Raw genomic sequence first — 25503 nt, 5'->3', positions numbered from 1 at the left:
GATACTCCTTCTTGTTGAATCAGTACACAAACAACATGATATGAACCCAACCTCCCTTGGCTCTGTTGACCTCATACGGACTACAACCTCCCTAGGCATGGTTGAAAGTCCCCGGCCTCCTTAGGTACGACTGGTGTCAAACACAGTGTGCACATAAGATCACATAACAATAATAAGCATGCAATATCCAACTAGTATGGCAACCATTATCTAAACATGGCAATAATATCACAATAAAGCATGGTAATAGAGTAAACCACAGTAGCATGACATGCTACTTAAACTCTATCCGAAGATAGACCTACTCACCAATTACCTGCACCAGCTCAGTTATTTAACTTATGAGCTTCTTCCTTATTCTTATCGCATAAGAACAATATAAACCAAGTTACTATAGTGCTCTAATCAAAATTAGACACACGGGCAACATAACGGCGAAAAACTGACACTTTTCATAAAAATTTCCCAAACTGCCCATTTTGGTAGTCTGTCATAAGTCGGTCGACTGTCTAGAAAAACTGCCGACTATCCAGAGACAAACTGCCGACTGTCCTGAGACAAACTGTCGACTGACGAGACAAACTGCCGACTGTTGAGACAAACTGCCGACTGTCGAGACAAACTGCCGACTGTCGAGACAAATTGCCGACTGTCCAGAGGCAAACTGCCGACTGTTTAGAGATAAACGACTACCGACTGTCCAGAGACAGTCGACCGACTGTGTTCTTGAGCTGCACTAGCAGCAAAGTTACTGTTTTTGCCCCAAAATCACCAAATCTAGATCTTGGACTCGATTTTGACCATAAAACCCAACACATGATGTTTATAAATCATCATAAGACATAAACCCACAAGATTTTATTACAAACAACATCAAATTCCAATAATTTTGACATCAAACTCACATTTGTAAAAACCTAACTAAAACCCATTTAAATCATAGATTTGGACATGAAATCACACAAATCTTACCTTGTTAGAATCACAACAATACAAGATTGATTTAAGCACAAAAATCAGACTTCAAATCGGGATTTTGAGAGTTAGGGTTTCAAGAGGTTGAAGATGTTAGGTAAGGGGGGAGAGAGAGAAGGAGAGAGAGGGAGAGAGAGAGAGAGAGAGAGAGAGAGAGAGAGAGAGAGAGAGAGAGAGAGAGAAAGAGAGAGAGAGAGAAGTGTCTGGAAGAAATGAGCGGATAAGTTACACTTAAGTGGGTTAAAACCCATACCCCTCATCACACGGGTATTTACCAGTTATCTGTATCTTTCGTACTTAGTTAAGCGACCCTAACGAAATCCAAATTAAATAAACAAACTTGTTCTGTGACCCTTCTTACAAACTTGTTTTAAGCAAATAATCAGATAACATTAAACAAATAAATAAAATAAAAGCACATATACTAACAAATGTAATCATAAGGACAAAATGGTCATCTTACGTCTAGCCTAGATTTTTGTTTGTTACATTGTAGATGGTAGTGGCAACGGTGCTTTTGGCTTTTCATTCGGAGGTCCATAAGAGGCGATCGGTGGCGGAGTTTAGAAAATATTATGACAGCGAACAATGGGTTTATTACCACAAATTTATTCAACACAGACTAGTTAGTCGAGTTTATTAACATTTTGTAAGTCTGACTTTATTTTACTCGATCAACGACTCTTGTGGGTTTATCACCACAAATTCAACAAGAGGCCTGTTAGTGGATTTGATTCACCCACCACCTGTTTTAGTGAACTTGATTTAGGAAATTTGATTTTTTAATCTGATTAACTGATTGTGAGTAGTTTATATGTTTTGATGGATTGTTCTTGAACTTAGAGCACAAGGTGTCCGTGTCGATTTTTCAGTGTCAATTTCAGTGTCCATTTTTGACACTGAAATTGACTGACAGTGTGTAAGGTGGAGGTGTCCACAGTGTCGATTTCAGTGTCCATTTTTTATTTTTTATTTTTTTAAATTGAATTTTAAATATTGTATTTAACTAATTTAATATAAAAACAAAATAATTGATTAAAATTCATAAAATAAACTATTACATTAACTAAAATTCATAAAATAAACCATTACATTTATTAAAATTCATAAAATAAACTAATACGTAATAAAATTCATAGGTCGTCACGAAGATCCCACAAATGTTCAACCAAATCAGATCGTATGCCTTCATGCACTTCTCTATCACGTAACTCCCTCGTTCTTCTTGCTCGAGCGTCGCACCTATCAATCCACGTACGTTGTATATGTTGGACGGGCTCAACTACCCAATCCTTCTCAGCAAGGTTGTATCCATTGTCTTCGATAATGATGTTGTGTATCACGATGCAGGTGTACATTAGTTGTCTCATTATATTCACCTCGTAAGCTCGTGCGGGTTGCTGAAGAATATGCCAACGGCCTTGAAGGATCCCAAACGTTCTTTCAACATCTTTGCGAGCACTCGCTTGTTTCTTAGTAAAGTAAGTACGTTTTTCGTCAACGGCACTTGAAAATCCCTTAACAAAGGCCGCCCAAGTTGGGTAAATACCGTCAGCTAAATAATACCCCCTGCTATAATGAAACTCGTTTATTTCATAAGGAACGTCCGGCGTTTCCTCATTAAGCATTGAGTTGAACAAATCACTAGTGTTTAGCACATTAATATCGTTGTTTGAACCCGCTACACCAAAATACGCATGCCAAATCCAATTATCATACGAGGCGACCGCTTCAAGCATAATAGTTGGGTGACTGTGATCACCTCGCATATACTGTCCTCTCCACGCAACTGGACATTTTGCCCATGCCCAGTGCATACAATCTATACTACCCAACATGCCCGGAAAACCATGAATCCTTTCATGACCTTCATACAAACGATGAATGTCGTGCAAAGTAGGCTCTCTTAGGTACACGTTAGCATACAAATCAATGATACACCTACAAAAGTTGTGTAGAGATTCCCGAGCAACTCGTTCGGACATTTGAAGATACTCATCCAACGCATCCGGTGTATAACCGTATGCTAGCTGACGTAGCGCGGCTGTCATCTTCAAATGTGGGCTAATACTCCACTTACCACGTGAATCTTGTCTTCGATGAAACCATCTAAAATAATACGGCAATGGATTTGCTGAGTAGCTTAGAATATCATTCATAATCCTAAGAAAAACACGTCGCCGCATTCGAAATCTTCGTTTGAAATTATCAGCCGAATATTTGCAACCCTCGTTAAAATAATCGTCCATCAAACGATCATGTGCTTCATAATGATTTCGATGTATATAACGACGTGAGTTAACTTCTTCTTCATCGGATAAATTTTCAATTACGTTTATTGTGTACTTCGTGAACGAGTCGCCGGAAGAACTCGAAGAAGACGACATATTTTGGGAAAAAGATAAAAAAAAATTGATGAATAAAGATATAAAGTGGTGAAAGGTGAATAATGAGTGTGTGTGTGTGTGTGTGTGTTAAAATGTTAAAATGTAGTGTTATTTATAGTGTATAAAAGGAAAAAGAAAAAAAAAACCCAAAACTAGCCGTTAAACGGCTAGTTTTTTCAAAAAATCAAACAATTCATCCGTTGCCACCAGCGTCGGTTTGTGGAGGTTGGAAATCGACGGCGGGATCGACGCCATTCCGGTGTCGACCGACCGTCGATCCCGGCTCGATTTGGGGTTAACGGTCGATTTTCCCATTGACACCGAGAGCTCTTAGAATGAACGTTAGATGAAAGGAAAAAGAAAGAAGAAAATGAATAATTACTACCCTCACTTGTTTGTCCTCACAAAAATGACAATTTTGCCATCACATGATATGCACGTGTCATTATTTAATTGTCATTATTTAACTGACAATTATGTCTTTAAATAATGTGAACAAATCATTAGGTTGCCAAGAGAATCTTTCTAATATATTGATTTAACATAAGTAGCAAACTAACACGAGACCGTTCTATAAGTTATATATACTCCGTATAAGTGTAGCTTTGGGTTTCGAAGAAACAAAATTAAGAAGTAAAAGAAAGAAAGAGCAATGGAAGAAGTAAACACATAACACATGAGTAGTGGTGATGGAGAATCAAGTTATGCTAACAACTCATCACTTCAGGTTTCTCTCTCTTTACTTGCTACATATTTCAATTAATAGTCATATTTATGTGAGTTTTTAGAACTACAAACACACAAATTAAGTAAACAAGCAGGTGGCCAGCCGCGCGTTGCGGCGGCCACCTTCAAAGGCATTCATGTGTGCAGTTGACATATATCGAGTTGCTGTTCGTTACATGTGCAGTTGACATATATCGAGTTGCTGTTCGTTACATGTGTTACAACAGGTTGTATAAGCTGTATAATTTAATATTTCGAAGAGTACAAATGTGAAACATTTATCAAAAGGGAATAAACATATATATATATATATATATATATATATATATATATATATATATATATATATATATATATATATATATATATATATATATATATTGAATTATAAAGAGCTGTAATTCTCTTGAATTCCTTTCTCTTACTACAAAAGAACAACAAACGTTGTATGAGCATCTTACCAGCTTCAAGAACTTGTGGACATAAAGCCAAATTTATAATTGTAATATAAATTCTTACAACATTCTTCTTATTCTTGTCGGGACATGCTGTCGGCATTACAAACATATCTGCAAAGACAATATCAACGACTATAACTTAGTGCCGTGGTAGTTCGATAATCTACATATACTTGTATCACTATCTAATTTGACGAATCACTTTCGCAAAAACCTATAAAATTCAATTATATATGTAACTCTTAGGTTCCTTTCGCTTATTACAAAACAACAACAAAAAGTAGAAGTTAATAAACTTACACGACTAACATCAAACTAATAGTATCTATGCACAAAATGAGTAAGCATATGTAGTTATAACACCAGATAATTAGGAACATATTATGAATATATTCAAAGAAAAATAAAGTTGAAGCAATCATACCAACATGCATTTTCGGGTTGAAGACCAAGGTATGAAATAAGAAGCTACTTAAACGAAAGCCTATAAATAAAAAAGCTGCAGCAGGACTTGAAACTTACATTTTCAAAACCAAGGATCATCACCCCTACAATCATCATGGACCTGCTGGTTAAATATCATATCCAAAATTTCACGTTCATGCGGTTGTTTTTGTGGCACAAAAGACAATATATTCAAAAGATGATAGTTACCTGCATGTTGATAACCGAAAAGAATTGTAAAATAAAACATAGTATGAAGTAACATATGCACCGTTCGATGTCAATTCAACAACAGAATTAGATAATGACGTAAACTGAGCGGGTTCAGAATGTGCAGGAACTTCAGGGAGCAAAAAATATGGTACTAATACAACATGTACTCTGAATAAATCAGAAACAACACAAAAACAATTAAAGAAAATATATTTAAAAAACAGCAAACAAAAAGTAAAGATGTAGAACATACATAAATAAGGGAACAAAAATAATACTAATATGAAGCAAATGAAACAGTTATATGATTAATACCTTATGAACAGCTAAAAAAAGGGGAAAACGGAAAACGAAAGTAAAAAAAACCTAAGATACCAGTTTGTAGCAACGATAAAGAGCCAAAAGTGCTAACGAAAGCTGCAACAATAAACGGAAAACAAAATAAGTTGAGAAGCTGAAACGGGTGAGACGAATTAACACAATTAGAACATCGAGCAACGGAGAAAAACATATGATAAATGACATTAATGATTTTATCAGAGAAACACACACACACACACACACACACACACACAAACACACACAAAAAAAAAAAAAAATATATATATATATATATATATGGGCAGGATCAATGGGAAAGTAACCAATCGGGGGAAGCAAAAAATTTTTTTTTTTTCGTTTTTTTAAAAAATTTTTTTCCGGCATCAAGATCACACGAAAATATGAACATTTAGAAGAGACACTTCGTGATGAATGTCATTATTTAGGCGGAAAAACGATCGACAAAAATAACATTCAAGATAATATTGTTCGTGAAGAATATGAACGTCTTTTTTCATGTTTTGTGAAGTAAAATTTAGCCCGATTTAGAGTTTAGGGTTTAGGGTTTGGTGTTTTCGGTTTATTCCATAAACCCAAAACACCAAACCCTAAACCCTAAACCCTAAACCCTAAACTCTAAACCGTTCGTGTAAAAACACAATCTAAATCCTAAATCTAAACCCTAAATCTAAACCTTAAACTCTAAATTTCTAAACCCTAATATCTAAACCCTAATATCTAAAACCCAATAGCTAAAACCTCAACATATGCTCGAAAAACACGATAATTGTTATATATTACTTCTTCGAGCGTTTTCCCGCCAAAATAAAAACATTTATCACAAAGTGTCTCTACTAAATGTTCATATTTTCATCTCATCTATAATGTTCGTGAACAAAGTTTTTTCAAAAAACGAAAAAAAAAGTTTTTGCTTCCCCCCGCTTCCCCCCGAATGGTTACTTCCCTCTTGATCCTACCCCTATATATATATATATATATATATATATATATATATATATATATATATATATATATATATAGGGGTAGGATCCATAAAGAACTCGAAAAACTCACACACTAAACTCAAATCTGTGTGCAGATTGAGCTCGAGGGGTTCTATGAGTTCTCTTCCACCCTAAATTCTCTCCAGATCCTTTCACTATATATATATATATATATATATATATATATATATATATATATATATATATATATATATATATATATATATATATACTAGATTTAAGAGCTCGCGCGTTTCACGACTGCTCAAAAATATAGTATTCGAATGTGTTAATATGGTGCCGATTGCTTGTATTATACACCTACAATGATGAAACAAATCATTAATAAAAATTCTGTTCTGATCAAGGCATTATATTTTCGATTTTTTTGTCACGATATTTCATTATCTGGAAAACTCTATTAATGAATACGATTACAATGCATAATCAATTGTTTATAGTTAAAAATCACCAAGTTTCATGTACTTTCTCCATGATATTAAAAATATCAATATAGTTCAAATAAACAACTATGTCAATGAGATAGAAAAATACATTCTTATCATCTTTGTTCCAAAGCGATATTTATGGTAAGTATCCAATGGTTAAGAATATTACTAATTATTGTTTCGGTGAAAATTTAATCACAACATGTCAAAAGCATCAACATTGAAAAATGAATGTAGCACAATTCAACATGTAGTAATTGTTCCGTAGGTTACACTTTATTATAACTGGTGTTGCATATTCATGCAACATGTAACCATCCAGGCATAGCCTGGGTGGCCAGGGTGCCCCACAAACGCTCAGTTGACCTGGGAGTTTCCTCAAATAAGCCGCAGGTTCGATTCTTCGGCCACCCATTTGTGTTTTGCGCTGAGACAGGGGTTAATTCCGACTACACTTGCTGCGATGACCCGTTTGCAGTTGGCATCCAAAGGATGCACAGGGTTAGAGGTTCCCCGCCATAATAACCTTTTCCTCAAATATTCATGCAACATGTTATTAATGGTCATGTCCTAGTCGATAATTGTACAATTTAACACATAATTGACCACACGGCTCGAAAGGTGCAAATGAATAAACTAAACACTTCAAACTATATAATAGCGAAACTGCATCATATCCGTCTAAAAGCCGTCATTTATGAAATTTGTTAAACAGTAGTAGTTGAGCCCGTCTAACGGTAGTTTTAATAAATATTTAAAATCATTTTTTTTATCATAGATAATTACGTATGTTTATTTATCAAATGCTAATTTGTAAGTTGACATTCATGTAGTAAGTATCATTGTTAACCTTTTATGAAATATATTATTGCGGAAACATATTTAGAGTTTAACATACAAAAGTATTAATAATATGGTCTTCAAGCTATAAGAGATAATTAGAGATATATATTTATAATTCAGACAATGGTTCAGAAGGAAACAATATTAGACATCAATCAAGCAAAAAAGGTTATTGGACACTTTGTATAGGTCTTCAACAACATATACTGAATAATTGAGCACCGATGGATAACATGTGAACAGAGGTTATGAGCGCTCAAAGTAAAGACGGAACCTCCTTTATTAAGCATTGTGAAGAATTTACTGTCATCAGAAAAAAGTTATTTTCTATTATCACGTTTAATTAGGTAGTACATTAGCAGGTTTGAGATGCCATAAATTAGTAAAATTAACCTGTTTATCATGACTAAACATAGCATAGAAACAATCAGCTACTATTATTTCAATTAAACATGTTTCTTTTCAATTCAAGATTTATGTCACAATTGATTATAAGATCCCAAAATTCCATACAAACGAACATGCACAATCAGGTCAAATGACACATCACCACAACACAATTTCGGAAACGGATTGCTTACTTTTTGTTACACCATAGTTCTAGTTTAAGTAACACGCCTCAAACCTACTAATCGTTAGATTATGACGATTAACATCAGAACAAAAAAAATGCTAGAATTGTTGAGATTAATATGATTTAGGTAACACAACTTAAACCTACTAATCGTTATATAATAATGATTAATAAAAGAAGAAAAAAATGGTTAAATGATTGAAATAAATATGATTTAACAATTTATTATTATTAATGAAAGGATGTGAAAATCCTAAGACATAAAACCACAAATTTTGGATGAGAATTTTACCTGCAGAGATTAAAAAATGGTTTCTACCAGGAATTGGTTGGAGACAAACATTGAAGATGATAACCCTAATTTGCTACCTGGATGTAAAATTCAATCGATTCGTTGAAGAGAGGCATATTGAATTTAGAGAATCAAAATCATCGAAATGTATATGACTAACTTGATCTGATATCATCTTCAACTAAAACATTGATGAACGATTGCAACTGACGGTAGCAGATTGTGTTTCTATAGACTGGAAATCGTGTTTTCGATTTTAAAGATTGCAGAGCGGTCGTCATTAGAGTTGTAGAAGTTGTAGAAGAAATCATCTTGGAAGAAAAAAGTCGCGGTAGTGTTAATTGGGATTAATTAACAATAATCCACATCAGCAGATAGGTTTGAGAAGCAATATTAGGGTGACACATTGGATTTATCTTAGATATTTATATAATGTAATAATAATAATATATAATATATATATATATATATATATATATATATATATATATATATATATATATATATATATATATATATATATATATATATAGGGGCAGAATCAATGGGGAAGTAACCAATCGGGGGGAAGCAAAATTTTTGTTTTTCGTTTTTTTTGAAATTTTTTTTCCGGCATCAAGATCACACGAAAATATGAACATTTAGAAGAGACACTTCGTAATAAATGTTATTATTTAGGCGGGAAAACGATCGACAAAAATAACATTCAAGATAATATTGTTCGTGAAGAATATGAACGTTTTTTTTCTCATGTTTTGTGAAGTAAAATTTAGCCCGATTTAGGGTTTAGGGTTTAGGGTTTGGGGTTTTGGGTTTATTCCATAAACCCAAAACACCAAACCCTAAACCCTAAACCCTAAACTCTAAACCGTTCGTGTTAAAAACTCGATCTAAATCCTAAATCTAAACCCTAAATCTAAACCCTAAACCCTAAATTTCTAAACCCTAATATCTAAACCCTATAAACCATAATATCTAAACCATAATATCTAAACCTCAATAGCTAAAACCTCAAAATACGCTCGAAAAACACGATAATTGTTATATATTACTTCTTCGAGCGTTTTCCCGCCAAACTAAAAACATTTATCACAAAGTGTCTCTACTAAATGTTCATATTTTCATCTCATCTATAATGTTCGTGAACAAAGTTTTTTCAAAAAACAAAAAAAAAAGTTTTTGCTTTCCCCCGCTTCCCCCAAATGATTACTCCCCTCTTGATCCTACCACTATATATATATATATATATATATATATATATATATATATATATATATATATATATATATTGATCATATTGATAAAAAAGATGCTATGTATTATATTGATATATATATTAATATATATATATATATATATATATATATATATATATATATATATATATATATATATATATATATGATCATATTGATAAAAAAGATGCTATGTATTATATTGATATATTTGATTTGATTATGTCTATATTAATAAGTGGATGGGCCACGTGGAAGAATTCATAAGGATTCATATTGATATATTTGATTATGTCTATATTAAAGAAGTCATGTAAAAAGTAAAAAAGCTTTTATGATTACCCTTTGATAAAGGAGCTGGTTGGAGCTTTTTTTCATCCCTCAACAAGCTTTAACATCTTTTAAGCAAATGAGGATTTTTAATATGTATGAATATTTCGTAAAAGTTAAAAACTAAATGCTCCAAAGTGCTGGGTGCCAAACATACACTATATATGTCATACTCCGTATATTTTTTTTAAAGGCAAGTTGTTGGCATCGAATATTCTCATTTGTCACGCACGTACACGCTTTTGAGCGGAAATCCGAACTGCATTACAGAGTTCCGAACCTTAAACCATCTCGAGAGGTAGGCGGGTCGGACCTGGGTTATGAATACGGGTCGGTAGAATCTCCTCGGGGCAATCTGGCTTACAGGAAATAAATCTCACGAATATTTATAATGGCAGAGACTCAAGCTTGAAACCTCCATACCTCTATCTTAATACAAAAGTGTAAATGAGTGAATCACTGGACCACTTAGGGTAGGTTCCATATATGTCATATTATATATTACTAGTAAATTGAGACGCTTACATCTCTAGTTATATTTATATTATTATTTTGCTAATTTTATATAACCAGAGATATTACAGATTACAACGAAAGCAAATAATCGATGATAAATGTTCCTCAAAACGTGATATTCATTAACGACTCCTCATCTAGGTGTGGATAATTAACTTTTAAATAATCGATGATAACTATGTTACAATCATCATAACTTTTAACTAGATATTCATTAACGACTCCTAATCTAGGTATGTATATATATGGATGGATCGATAATTTTATATCAAATTTGATATGGATATGAATTTGAAAAGAAAAAAAAAAGTATACAGATATAGATATAGCTCTAAGTTGATTCAAATCCGATCTATTGATATTTTTAATTACAAGTGTTGTGTTCATATATCTTATTTTTCTTCAGGAAACTGTAATACGAAAAGCAATGCACATTTTACTCGACACAATCAAGGGTATGGCTAATCATGATATTTTCTTCGGTGAGTGCTTCAAGATTGCAGATCTTGGATGCTCCTCGGGAAAAAACACTCTATTAGTTACATTTACCATTGTTGATATGATACATAAAATATACAGTGAATATAATCGTACAACACCACAGTTTCAAGTGTGCTTGAATGACCTTTTTGGAAATGATTTCAACAACCTTCTCAAATTATTACCCAATTTTTATGCAAAACTTAAGAAGGAGAAGGGCGAAGATTTTGGTCCTTGTTTTCTACGACAGGTTTGCACCTTGTTTTCTCATCTTATTCTATTCATTGGATCTCTCAGGTTTGCTTATAGAGAACTCTACTTATTATGATGCATGAGCTAACCATATAAATTATTAAACTAATAGTCTAATATTGCCACTGAGTTAATTAGTTACAAGCAAGAAATTAGAAAGTGATCAATATGTTCTTTGTAACTCCAAATAGTCACTTAAAAGTTTATAGCTATAAAGAGTTTAGAAAACTTACCAAATGCGAGTAGTTGTCATGCAGAGTAATGGGTGTTCATTGATTTGGTTAAAACAAAAACTGAAATTTTTTAATTAATAACAAAAAACCAACATATATATATATATAATATCTTAAACGTGTGATAGGTACTGGAAGGTCTTGAGAGCAACAAATCAGACATATACATGGCAAATTAAGACAAGTCCTCCAAATGTGTTTCAAGCATATCAGAACAAATATTATACTGATTTCACCAACTTCTTACGATTGCGTTCTAAGGAAATAGTACGTGGTGGACACATGGTTTTAACATTTCTTGGTCGAAGTGTTGCTGATCCAACTTGTGATGATTGTTGCATTGCTTGGGAGCAACTAGCGAAAGCACTTCTCGATATGGTAAAGAGGTAATCGGCTCATTAATGTTATACTAAGAAAATTGACTTTAGTCGACGAAGTGTTTTGCGGCGCTATAGATCCACTAAACAAAAAAACATATAGCAACGACGACAACGTCGTGGCTAAGTGGTCGCTAAAGAATTTGTTTAATTTGTTTTCTTTGTTTAAACTGTTAGACGGTGTATTATTTATAGATATTGGACTATTTATGTATTGAATTATCTAGTCCGTATTCTATAAGGGCTCATTAGCTTATGTTAGTCCATTAGGTTTATCTTGTAGCCTAGTCCTATTTATATTGATGTATCAGCAGCTTCTATGGATATCAATAATATTTTTTTTTTTTTGAAAAGCAAGTAAGCTTTATAAAAATAAAAAGAACACGAAACAAACTAGCAAGGAGCTAGACAAGACACGAGTCTACAAGCGACCGCACCAAAAAAACTCACAGACACGAGGCTACAAGCGACCGCACCAAAAAAAACTCACAAACAACTAACAACACGAAGCTATAGGAAACGCACAATCACGAGGATATAAAAAGAACACGACACGACAACTAATTAGACTATGATTCCGAATCCGATGACGCACAGGAAGAGCAACCTGAGCAGCAATCAATACCCTCTTCCGAGTCTTTCATCACGTTCTCGATAAGATATCTATCTTGCCATCGAAATTTATCCCGAAGTCGATTGCGTTTCATATTTCTCCTATCCCACACTTGTTTAATGAAACGACTTTTAATCAAAGGAAGAGTTTTTTTCCCTTAACACGAAAACGAGCAACCACGATATATGTTAAACAAGGGGACACATCATTTAAATCATCGCAGTCTCTTCCGATTGGGCTAGGGTCACCCACATCACGTTCGTCTGAACCCAGGTCCATCCCATTTGGGGCTTGTTTGACCATTTCAGAATTTGGGTCTGGCCCAATGGAGAGCTCCGGCCCAGATTGGTTTTGAAATTGAAAACAGTTTTTCTCGAAACCCGCACATCCCACATTGGAAGCCACAGAGTACCCATCATCCGGCAACGGATCGACATCAGACTTGAGATCCAGAGTAGATATCCTTGATGAAGGGTCATCCGGCGACGGACCCACGTTTTCATAACATTCCTCCGGCAACGGGTTGAAAGGACCCGTCCTAATCCATCCGGACGAAGTCCATATCAATTATAAACGATTCACAACAGTTGATTACATCGCGAGGTACTTGACCTCTATATGATACATTTTACAAACATTGCATTCATTTTTAAATGACAAACTTTCATTACAACGAATGTTGACAGGCATGCATACCATTTCATAATAAATCTAACTATAATTGACTTAATAATATTCTTGATGAACTCAACAACTCGAATGCAACGTCTTTTGAAATATATCATGAATGACTCCAAGTAATATCCCTAAAATGAGCAAATGCACAGCGGAAGATTTCTTTCATACCTGAGAATAAACATGCTTTCAAGTGTCAACCAAAAGGTTGGTGAGTTCATTAGTTTAACATAAATAATTATTTCCATCATTTTAATAGACCACAAGATTTTCATATTTCAATACACATACCATACATAGAGATAAAAATCATTCATATGGATTGAACACCTGGTAACCGACATTCACAATATACATATAAGAATATCCCCATCATTCCGGGATCCTCCTTCGGACATGATATAAATTTCGAAGTACTAAAGCATCCGGTACTTTGGATGGGGCTTGTTGGGCCCGATAGATCTATCTTTAGAGTTCGCGTCAATTAGGGTGCCTGTTCCCTAATTCTTAGATTACCAGACTTAATAAAAAGGGCATATTCGATTAGATAATCCAACCATAGAATGTAGTTTCGATTACTTGTGTCTATTTCGTAAAGCATTTATAAAAGCAGCGCATGTATTCTCAGTCCCAAAAATATATATTGCAAAAGCATTTAAAAAGGGAGTAATGAAACTCACGCATATAAATATTGTAAAATAGTTAATAAAGCATTTGCATGTATTCTCAGCCCAAAAATGTATATAAAAAGGGAATAATGAAACTCACGCATATAAATATTGTAAAACAGTTAATAAAGTATTTGCATGTATTCTCAGCCCAAAAATGTAATGAGTAAAAAGGGCGAATGAAACTCACCTAATGTATTTTGTAGTAAAAATACATAGAACGACATTGAACAAGTATAGTTTTGACCTCGGATTCACGAACCTATATCATTTGTATATATATATTAATACACATAATCTTAATCGAATAAGTTTATATATATTTACTTTATTAATTATAACATTTTTATCTTAATAAAGTATGTATATTTATATTCATTCTTGTAAATGCAAATATTTTTTTTGTTAAGTCATATGTATTTAATATATATATATATATATATATATATATATATATATATATATATATATATATATATATATATATATATATATATATATATATATATATATATATCTTTTGTTTACCATGTACGTAGTTATAATAATACTAGTATAATTTTAGCAGAAGTAGTTATAATAATGATAGTACTAATATTAACATTAATAATGATCATATTAATAATTCTATAAATGATAATTTTAATAATAAACAGTAGTTTTTAATAAAAAAGATAAACTTAATAATAATTGTAATGAGAATAATAATTTTGATAATTAATACCTAATGTTTAATATTAATAATAATTCTAACCATTTTATTACAAATGATAACTTTAATAATACTTAAGTTAATAATAGATACTAATTCTAAAAATTATGAAATTATTCTAATTTTAGTATTTATGAAATAACAATAAATTTTATTATGTTCATAGTTATAATAATCATATTTATGATAATAATACAAATATTTATAATAATAATAATAATACTATTAATGATAATGATAATGATAATAATTATAATAATAATAGTAATAATAATAGATATAATAATAATATTAGTTATACCTTTGTAGCGTTAAAAATGGTTAAACAGCTCAAAGTGGGATTCAAACCCTCGACCTCTCGACAAACCTCAACACTCCCTAACCATTTATCTATCTACTGTTTTTCTGACTCAATACCCAACTCAATCTATTTATTCCATATTACCGATCCATATCACCACAAGCCCATGTATCTCAGCCCAACTATAAATCCATTTAAACCCACTTGATCCAATAGTAGCCCGATAATCAAAATAAATCAATTGATCCAAGTTGCATTATATAATAATTTAAAAAAAGGTTTCTGTGTTTTTCTGGTTTCCTGAACTGCGACAGCCGTAACCCACACGCAGGGAAAGGAAAATAAAATCGGGATATCAATTATTATTATCATTGTTATGTTAATTCACGGTCACGATTAGGAGCATAAACAGATACACAGCTTTTGTTGTTTTGAAAAGAAACAGGAAGCAGGAATTAACATAACCGACAACAATGGCAAGCTGCAATAACGTTTGCCATGTAGTCGTGGTTGCTCTTGGGGTTTGATGATGGTGTTTTGTTTGCTGATCGAATTAAAACAGGCAACAAGAGTAACGGTGGCGGTTGGTTTTGGTTTGAGTTTGAAACTGCACAGAAATAGGAGCAGTCTATGCAGCAGTGGCATTAGATAATTTTTGGGTGATTTTATGGTTGCGGTGGTGGTTATGTATGTTGGTGATGGTGGCCGTAAACTGTTGCAACAAAGGTCGAATAATATCATGTTTTTGTGGTTTGGTGATCATTTTTAAACAAAAAACAGGTGCAGTAAATCACGATGGGGCTGTGGTTTGTAAACGGGTTTCATATAGCAGCAATGATCGAAGCATTAACCATTCGCATAACAGTGGGGGTTTGTGGGTTTCATCAACGAAAAGATAGGAGAGGGAGAGGAGAGAGAGTGATCGAGAGAGAGAGATGGTAGTATATGGTGGTGGTTCGTGGTGATTGAGGGTGGTTTCCGTTTGTTGACAAGTGGTGACAAGTGGCGGGTTATAGTTGTAGGAGGTGTTGCCATGGTGGTGGCAACCGGTTGAGGTTTCACGAAGAAGACAAGCAAAAAAATTTGTGATCGTCTAGAGGTGATTACTTCAAGTTTGGAATTTTGACATAATTGATAATAGTGACTACGAGTAGATGTATTTGCATTCAATGGTTTAGATCGTGTTGATGTTGGGTTATATGGTGTTTGATAGGCGAGGTGGTGATGGGTTGGAGAAGGTGATGCAAATTTTGTTCGAGCAACACATGAATCAACAACAGACGAGTAGTAAACCGTGTTGGGATGTTTAGTTTTGTTTATTAATCGATGGGTCGCTTTGTTGATCATGTGCAGTAGGAATCGAGTATCATTAGTTTAGGCTCAAAATAGAAATAGAAAGAAACAAAGAAAGAACACAGTAGTAAAGAAAGTGAAATGGTTTCCAAGTGGATTTTTGTGTAAAAGGTTTATGTCTTTAATGCATTTGTGAAAGTATATCTATAATATTACCACAATTCGTTTAGGATTCACATAAAGTTAGAAACATCTTTACAGCTCATGTACTATAAGATTAAAATATAATAATACTATATTACAATATTTCAATAATCATAATCATAAACGGGTGTAATTGAAAAGGAAACAGTAATTTACATGACCTCTGAATTAAACAATTGTCATTCATTTCAATTGTCATCTTCCTACAGACAGTTTTCACGGACCATTATATTGTGCCCCGTTGTTCACTTAGTGGCGAATAAAAAGTCTTCAGAAAAATTTCATATTTTTAAATTAACTTCCTTTATTTATTTCAGTCATTATGGTATAAAATTTGATCATTAATTTATTAAATAAAAATTACATCAACTGTCCCTCTCAATTCTGGGTAAAATATAAAAAGTGCTAAAATTTAATAACTAGATCCTAAATACATTTTTAGTAAGCCTAAAATTTATAGGACTCATTTTCGGATCACCATTTAATTTAAAATCATATAAGTTCGTATTAAACTTCTCCAGATAATAATCGAAACGTCCAACGAGTATTACAATCATTACATAATTATTTTTTAATATATTCTATACATATATTTATATTTATTTTTATATGTATACACATTTATTTACAAATAATGGTTCGTGAATCGTCGAGAATGGTCGAAGGTCAATGAATACATGAACATAGTTCAAAGTTTTTGAAACTTCAACATTATAGACTTTGCTTATCGTGTCGGAAACATATAAAGATTAAGTTTAAATTTGGTCGAAAATTCCCGGGTCATCACAGTACCTACCCGTTAAAGAAATTTCGTCCCGAAATTTGAGTGAGGTGGTCATGACTAACAATAAAAATGTTTTCATGACAAATATGAGTTGATAATTAGAGTTTTATCGTTATTGAATAATTTGGATAAAATGATTCGATTACTCGAAGCGTACGAGTGAAGCTATCCCAAAAGAGTGAAATGAATAAATGAAGTTTCGTTTTAACTTCTGACGTTGCCTTAGTTGAATTCCGGAATTCAAGGGATTTAGAGAAAATCTTTGAAATCTAAAAGATTTGATTCTTCGGCGAGTAAGGAAATTAAGATCTCTATAATTAAATACGGTGATATGCCTCGATTACTCTGTCTGATATTTCCATTATAAATTAAGCTCTTCCATTCCATTATTCATACCATTCCCATACTCTCTTTCTTAGTTCATACATCCAAAAGATTGTGGAAATGCTTAATCCAGTTCTAATCCTTATCCTTATCCTTACTATCGTAACAATCATTCTCCTTTTCCAACTTTCACCCTAGGAATCTGCTTACTTCTACTTTGCTCTTGGGGTTATAGTGCTTTTAATTCTCCCGTGTCTTTATGTTGCGATAAACATTGATATACACGGTTTGTAATTTTATGCGTTGTTATCGGGCTTTATATCTCTCCTTATATTTCAATGTCCCCCTTTCTGTTTCCTATAATCATTGTCATCCTCAGTTAATACTCCCTCCTATTTGCTGCGATTTATACTCCAATTTCTATTTCAGAGCTTTGTCCCTTCGTTTCTTCTTCTGGCGATTTGGCATCTCTTGTAATGGTCCAGAATTCGCAGATATAAGTTTCAGAATGAACATTATTAATATTCTAAATAAGAAGGAACGTAATAGCACGATTTGATTTGTCAAATTACCAGTTTCACTGAGAATAGAACTATCAAGAATATACTTTCTTGATATGTTCAGAAGTTAAGCAGAATGACAGAGTTATGTAACATGGTACATGATGACGTTATAGTCTGTGAATCATCACGTTCCATTAGAAACTCAGCATGACTTACTGTAATATAATCACGTTGATCAAGTGTCATTATATTATACTAACTCATGCTTCAGTTCCCAACACTACTTCAAAATCATTCATAGTTTAAACTCGAAGGTTTATAGAATATAGGAACTAACAGTTTCTATATGATGTAACACTAATAGCACGAAGAGATTAATGATTTCAGATAAGAATAGTTATGAAAATATCTTCAGAAATATGGAGGATATTTATAATGAAAGATACGATGATATCTTGGAATTTCTAATATCGATAAGTGATGAAGAAGATTTATCCGTAAGGGTTTAGATTCGGAAGCAAGGTATTCACTAAAGATATCATCAGAAACAGAATCATTTAGATTCTTTGAAGTCAAACTTATTCTTTGTGATTTGTCCACGGCTTCCTTCATAGTTTCGCATAATCCGCTTTTCGGTACTAAATTTTCTATTGAGTGTTTTCAATACTCCATTCTTTATCGTCAAACTTTCGACGGTTAAGGTCGTTTACGATTATCTACAGTTTCTGCTGCTTCATTCAGCTTTTTCAAAGTTCAATGTATTAATTCGTAGGCTGGGTGCTTTTCAAAATTTCAGAATGGAAGATCATTATTCTAAAAGATAAATGTTATACATATAACTGTTGATGTAGATATGCTGTGAGTTTTCAAAGTACTGATTGCCGATTCCTCTACATTTACTGCTACCATATTTGAATCATTGGTTATCAACCCGAGGTGATTTCAAGAAAATTGTGTTTTTAGATGATTAAACGCTGACGGTAATATGGTGGAATATAAAAAGTTTCCCGGTAATAATAAAAGAACATACATATAAATCAAGGTGATAATAAGGTTGTTTCGAACGAAAAGTCGAAGTTGATTTGCTGAAGCTGTGACAAAATTTGCTACTTTGAAAAGGAATCGCAAAGTTATTTTTGCTAATAAATGCCAAAGGATCTGACGCGACTACGTGTTAAACTTTTACTCAGTTGCCGAGAGTTTCTCAGGTGCAATTCTATATACATAAATCTTTCCTTCCGTAGACGAAGTGCGGTTTGTTCATCCTCTCGATCGAGGTGTTTTCAAGAATCATGAAAGGTTTGAATGCAGATTATAATTGTCAAGATTTAAACGAGGTTTAAGATGAAATCAAGCGGCAAACTTGAAGAATTGTTTAGTTTCATATGTTATAATTAATATTTTAATTCATTTTAATTGTCCAATGTTATTAGTCCACAGTCGATAGTCCACTAATAATAGTCCAATAATTCATATATAGTTTAATATATAATATTTGAATTAATTAATACGTATCGTGACCCGTGTACATGTCTCAGACTCGATCACAACTCAAAGTATATATATTATTATAGAATCAACCTCACCCCTGTATAGAGAACTCGATCATTACTGCATATAGAGTGTCTATGGTGATTCCAAATAATATATATAGATGTGTCGATATGATATGTCAAAACCTTGTATACGTGTTCCGATATTTAAAGTGCGTAAAATAAATAACAGAAATTAAATGACGCTAAATAAAATGCGTAAAGTAAATAACAGAAATTAAATGACAATAATTAAAATTGCGATAAAATAAATTGCGATAATTAAATGGTAATACGGAATTAACAGTTAGCTAGGAACAGTTAGCTAGGATTTTGTTAGCGTGGATTCTTAATAGAATTTCATATTGTTAATTAATCTGTTTCTAATCAATTTTTATTGTGTCCATTATTTCTTCATTATGCCACTTGATGGATTCTGATAGATCAAAATTCAAATATGTAATTGGATGAAAATGGTTATTCTGTGATGAACGGATTTATATATCGGTGGATGTAAGTAGGATAGTAAATGAATGTTGAATCAGATTCGAAGAATGTACAGTGTAACTTATTAATGTAGGATCTAAATATTCCTCGGGTGTTACCTACCCGTTAAAATATTTTCACCATTAACAGTTTGTACAATAAAATTTTTAATTACAATCTATATGAAAACATATATACATATATATTTTCTTCAGACGTAATCATGGATTTAATGAGTCAATGGGAAATTAACTCATTTAGTTTTCGGTTGGAACTAGAATAAATAATCTCTAAAACTTTAGAGATTACATATTCTCCATGTCGAACGAAGATAAATGAGGTAGAACGATACGTAGAACGAAGATCATATTTAAAGTACAGATGTTGATATTGAAGCATGGATTGTTGATGGTACTGGTGATGTTATTGATGGTACTGTTGGTGCCGGTGATGTTGTTGAAGCTGGTACATTTTTCACCATATTCTTCGAATTGATTATTCGAGCGCGAAGTTCGTTGACTTATTACTCCAGGATGATTGTCGGTCGGAACGAGCGGATAAATAAGGTTCAGAATTGTGGATAGAATATAATCTTGTCGAGTTACCCTGGAAATGAGACTGAAAATGGTGTCTCGAACAGGTTCGCCGGTAAACGCTTCAGGTTCATTGTCAAGAGGTGAATTCGGTTGATGGAAGGGATTGCCTTCTGCACGTTTCCATTAATTAAGTCGACTACGAACCCATCAGATGAATTGATAATGGTTGATTGGTTGATTCATGCCGATGACGCTGTTTTCGGAGCTTAGGTGAACATCTATGTCGGAATAGCTGTCGGAATAACTATCGAAATAGCTATCGGAATATGAGGGACTCGAACTGGTCGCAGGATTCATCTTATACGATCAGATGAAGGATTTTCGATAAGAAATAGATTATAGGATGTAGATTAGTACTTTGCAATACATAATTTACATATGCATATATAATACTAAAATCCCATAAGTTACGGAGGAATCTACGAAAGTTGTCAGGCAAAGTTACAGTATCAGATACGCTAAGATATGAAGTAGCAGATACGCTAAGATATGAATTTTGTCTATACACTAGTCATGCAGTCAATGCAGTAAAACGTGTCTAGACTAAGAATGATAAACAAGTGATTCTCTATGAATGATAAGAAGGTAATTTTTGACACAAAATGATAAGCAAAACTTTTGATATGCAGACACGATCGAAGTCCAGACTCAATAATGTATCCTAACGACTTATCAGTTAGACACACTAATGCAGACATGGTTCGCTAAGACCACCGCTCTGATTCCAATTGAAAGGACCCGTCCTAATCCATCCGGACGAAGTCCATATCGATTATAAACGATTCACAACAGTTGATTACATCGCGAGGTACTTGACCTCTGTAGTGACCCGAACTTTTCCATGTTTATATATATATTAAATGAAATTGTTATTTACATGATTAAGTGTTTCCAACATGTTAAGCAATCAAACTTGTTAAGACTTGATTAATTGAAATAGGTTTCATATAGACAATTGACCACCCGAGTTGACCGGTGATTCACGAATGTTAAAACTTGTAAAAACTATACGATGACATATATATGGTTATATATATAGTTAACATGATTTTATTATAGGTATGTATCTCATTAGGTATTTTAACAATGAGTTATATACATAAAAATGAGACTATTAATTTAAGAAACTCGAAAACGATATATATAACGATTATCGTTATAACAACGTCTTACTAGGTACATATGAATCATATTAAGATATTGATACACTTGGTTAATTATGTTAAATGATAAGTAAATATATTATTAAGTGTATTAACAATGAAATACATATGTAAAAATAAGACTACTAACTTAATGATTTCGAAATGAGACATATATGTAACGATTATCGTTGTAACGACATTTAACTGTATATATATCATACTAAGATATATTATATATCATAATATCATGATAATATAACAATTTAACATCTCATTTGTTATAATAAACAATGGGTTAACAACATTCAACGAGATCGTTAACCTAAAGGTTTCAAAACAACATTTACATGTAACGACTAACGATGACTTAACGACTCAGTTAAAATGTATATACATGTAGTGTTTTAAAATGTATTCATACACTTTTGAAAGACTTCAAGACACTTATCAAAATACTTCTACTTAACAAAAATGCTTACAATTACATCCTCTTTCAGTTTCATCAACAATTCTACTCGTATGCACCCGTATTCGTACTCGTACAATACACAGCTTTTAGATGTATGTACTATTGATATATACACTCCAATGATCAGCTCTTAGCAGCCCATGTGAGTCACCTAACACATGTGGGAACCATCATTTGGCAACTAGCATGAAATATCTCATAAAATTACAAAAATATGAGTAATCATTCATGACTTATTTACATGAAAACAAAATTACATATCCTTTATATCTAATCCATACACCAACGACCAAAAACACCTACAAACACTTTCATTCTTCAATTTTCTTCATCTAATTGATCTCTCTCAAGTTCTATCTTCAAGTTCTAAGTGTTCTTCATAAATTCCAAAAGTTCTAGTTTCATAAAATCAAGAATACTTCCAAGATTGCAAGTTTACTTCCAAGTTTTCTAAATCCATTCTAAGTAATCATCCAAGATCAAGAAACCTTTGTTACTTACAGTAGGTTATCTTTCTAATACAAGGTAATAATCATATTCAAACTTTAATTCAATTTCTATAACTATAACAATCTTATTTCGAGTGGAAATCTTATTTGAAATTGTTTTCGTGTCATGATTCTGCTTCAAGAACTTTCAAGCCATCCAAGGATCCTTTGAAGCTAGATCTATTTTTCTCATTTCCAGTAGGTTTATCCAAGGAACTTGAGGTAGCAATGATGTTCATAACATCATTCGATTCATACATATAAAGCTATCTTATTCGAAGGTTTAAACTTGTAATCACTAGAACATAGTTTAGTTAATTCTAAACTTGTTAGCAAATAAAAGTTAATCCTTCTAACTTGAATTTTAAAATCAACTAAACACATGTTCTATATCTATATGATATGCTAACTTAATGATTTAAAACCTGGAAACACGAAAAACACCGTAAAATCGGATTTACGCCGTCGTAGTAACACCGCGGGCTGTTTTGGGTTAGTTAATTAAAAACAATGATAAACTTTGATTTAAAAGTTGTTATTCTGGGAAAATGATTTTTGTTATGAACATGAAACTATATCCAAAAATTATGGTTAAACTCAAAGTGGAAGTATGTTTTCTAAAATGGTCATCTAGACGTCGTTCTTTCGACTGAAATGACTACCTTTACAAAAACGACTTGTAAATTATTTTTCTGACTATAAACCTATACTTTTTCTATTTAGATTCATAAAATAGAGTTCAATATGAAACCATAGCAATTTGATTCGCTCAAAACGGATTTAAAATGAAGAAGTTATGGGTAAAACAAGATTGGATAATTTTTCTCATTTTAGCTACGTGAAAATTGGTAACAAATCTATTCCATCCATAACTTAATCAACTTGTATTGTATATTATGTAATCTTGAGATACCATAGACACGTATACATTGTTTCGACCTATCATGTCGACACATCTATATATATTTCGGAACAACCATATACACTCTATATGTGAATGTTGGAGTTAGCTATACAGGGTTGAGGTTGATTCCAAAATATATATAGTTTGAGTTGTGATCAATACTGAGATACGTATACACTGGGTCGTGGATTGATTCAAGATAATATTTATCGATTTATTTCTGTACATCTAACTGTGGACAACTAGTTGTAGGTTACTAACGAGGACAGCTGACTTAATAAACTTAAAACATCAAAATATATTAAAAGTGTTGTAAATATATTTTGAACATACTTTGATATATATGTATATATTGTTATAGGTTCGTGAATCAACCAGTGGCCAAGTCTTACTTCCCGACGAAGTAAAAATATGTGAAAATGAGTTATAGTCCCACTTTTAAAATCTAATATTTTTGGGATGAGAATACATGCAGGTTTTATAAATGATTTACAAAATAGACACAAGTACGTGAAACTACATTCTATGGTTGAATTATCGAAATCAAATATGCCCCTTTTTATTAAGTCTGGTAATCTAAGAATTAGGGAACAGACACCCTAATTGACGCGAATCCTAAAGATAGATCTATTGGGCCTAACAAACCCCATCCAAAGTACCAGATGCTTTAGTAGTTCGAAATTTATATCATATTCGAAGGGTGTCCCGGAATGATGGGGATATTCTTATATATGCATCTTGTTAATGTCGATTACCAGGTGTTCACCATATGAATGATTTTTATCTCTATGTATGGGATGTGTATTGAAATATGAAATCTTGTGGTCTATTGTTACGATTTGATATATATAGGTTAAACCTATAATTCACCAACATTTTTGTTGACGTTTAAAGCATGTTTATTCTCAGGTGAATACTAAGAGCTTCCGCTGTTGCATACTAAAATAAGGACAAGATTAGGAGTCCATGTTTGTATGATATTGTGTAAAAACTACATTCAAGAAACTGATTTCGATGTAACATATTTGTATTGTAAACCATTATGTAATGGTCGTGTGTAAACAGGATATTTTAGATTATCATTATTTGATAATCTACGTAAAGCTTTTTAAACCTTTATTTATGAAATAAAGGTTATGGTTTGTTTTAAAAATGAATGCAATCTTTGAAAAACGTCTCATATAGAGGTCAAAACCTCGCAACGAAATCAATTAATATGGAACGTTTTTAATCAATAAGAACGGGACATTTCAGTTGGTATCCGAGCGTTGGTCTTAGAGAACCAGAAAATTTGCATAAGTGTGTCTTATCGAGTTTGTTAGGATGCATTAGTGAGTCTGGACTTCGACCGTGTTTTCTTTAAAAATGATTGCTTAACATTTTTGTTGGAAACTATATATTATTAACATGTATATATTATGTGATATATTAATCTCTTAACATGTTTGATATTGTGTGATAGATGTCTACCTCTAGCACAAATCCCATTGACTCACCTAATAATAACGAAGAGTTGAATATATATTGGACTGATTCACAAGTTCCCGAAGAAGAACCGGAAGAAGAATCAGAATCGGAAGAAGAATCAGAACCGGAAGAGGAGGAACCGGAGGAGGAAATAGAACCGGTGGGGGAAATAATAAAACGGTTAACTAAAAGAAAATCCTCAACCAATCGACCAAGGTTAATTATGGTCA

At 32.6% G+C, this 25503-nt stretch overlaps 1 protein-coding gene and 1 pseudogene across 1 annotated transcript; one reads left to right on the top strand and one right to left on the bottom strand.

The window, feature by feature from the left end:
• Positions 1-2108: 2108 nt before the first annotated feature.
• Positions 2109-3362, bottom strand: LOC139849761 (uncharacterized). The gene has a single exon (XM_071839386.1). It carries the CDS (start codon positions 3360-3362, stop codon positions 2109-2111), a length of 1254 nt encoding a protein of 417 aa, XP_071695487.1.
• A 631-nt stretch (positions 3363-3993) lies between these two features.
• The window catches only part of LOC139849760 (benzoate carboxyl methyltransferase-like), a 69223-nt pseudogene continuing 47713 nt past the window's right edge, over positions 3994-25503 (top strand).

This window comes from Rutidosis leptorrhynchoides, chromosome 5, assembly GCF_046630445.1.
Source record: "Rutidosis leptorrhynchoides isolate AG116_Rl617_1_P2 chromosome 5, CSIRO_AGI_Rlap_v1, whole genome shotgun sequence".
Taxonomy (NCBI): Eukaryota; Viridiplantae; Streptophyta; class Magnoliopsida; order Asterales; family Asteraceae; genus Rutidosis; species Rutidosis leptorrhynchoides.
This window is presented reverse-complemented; position numbering and strand designations above follow the sequence as displayed.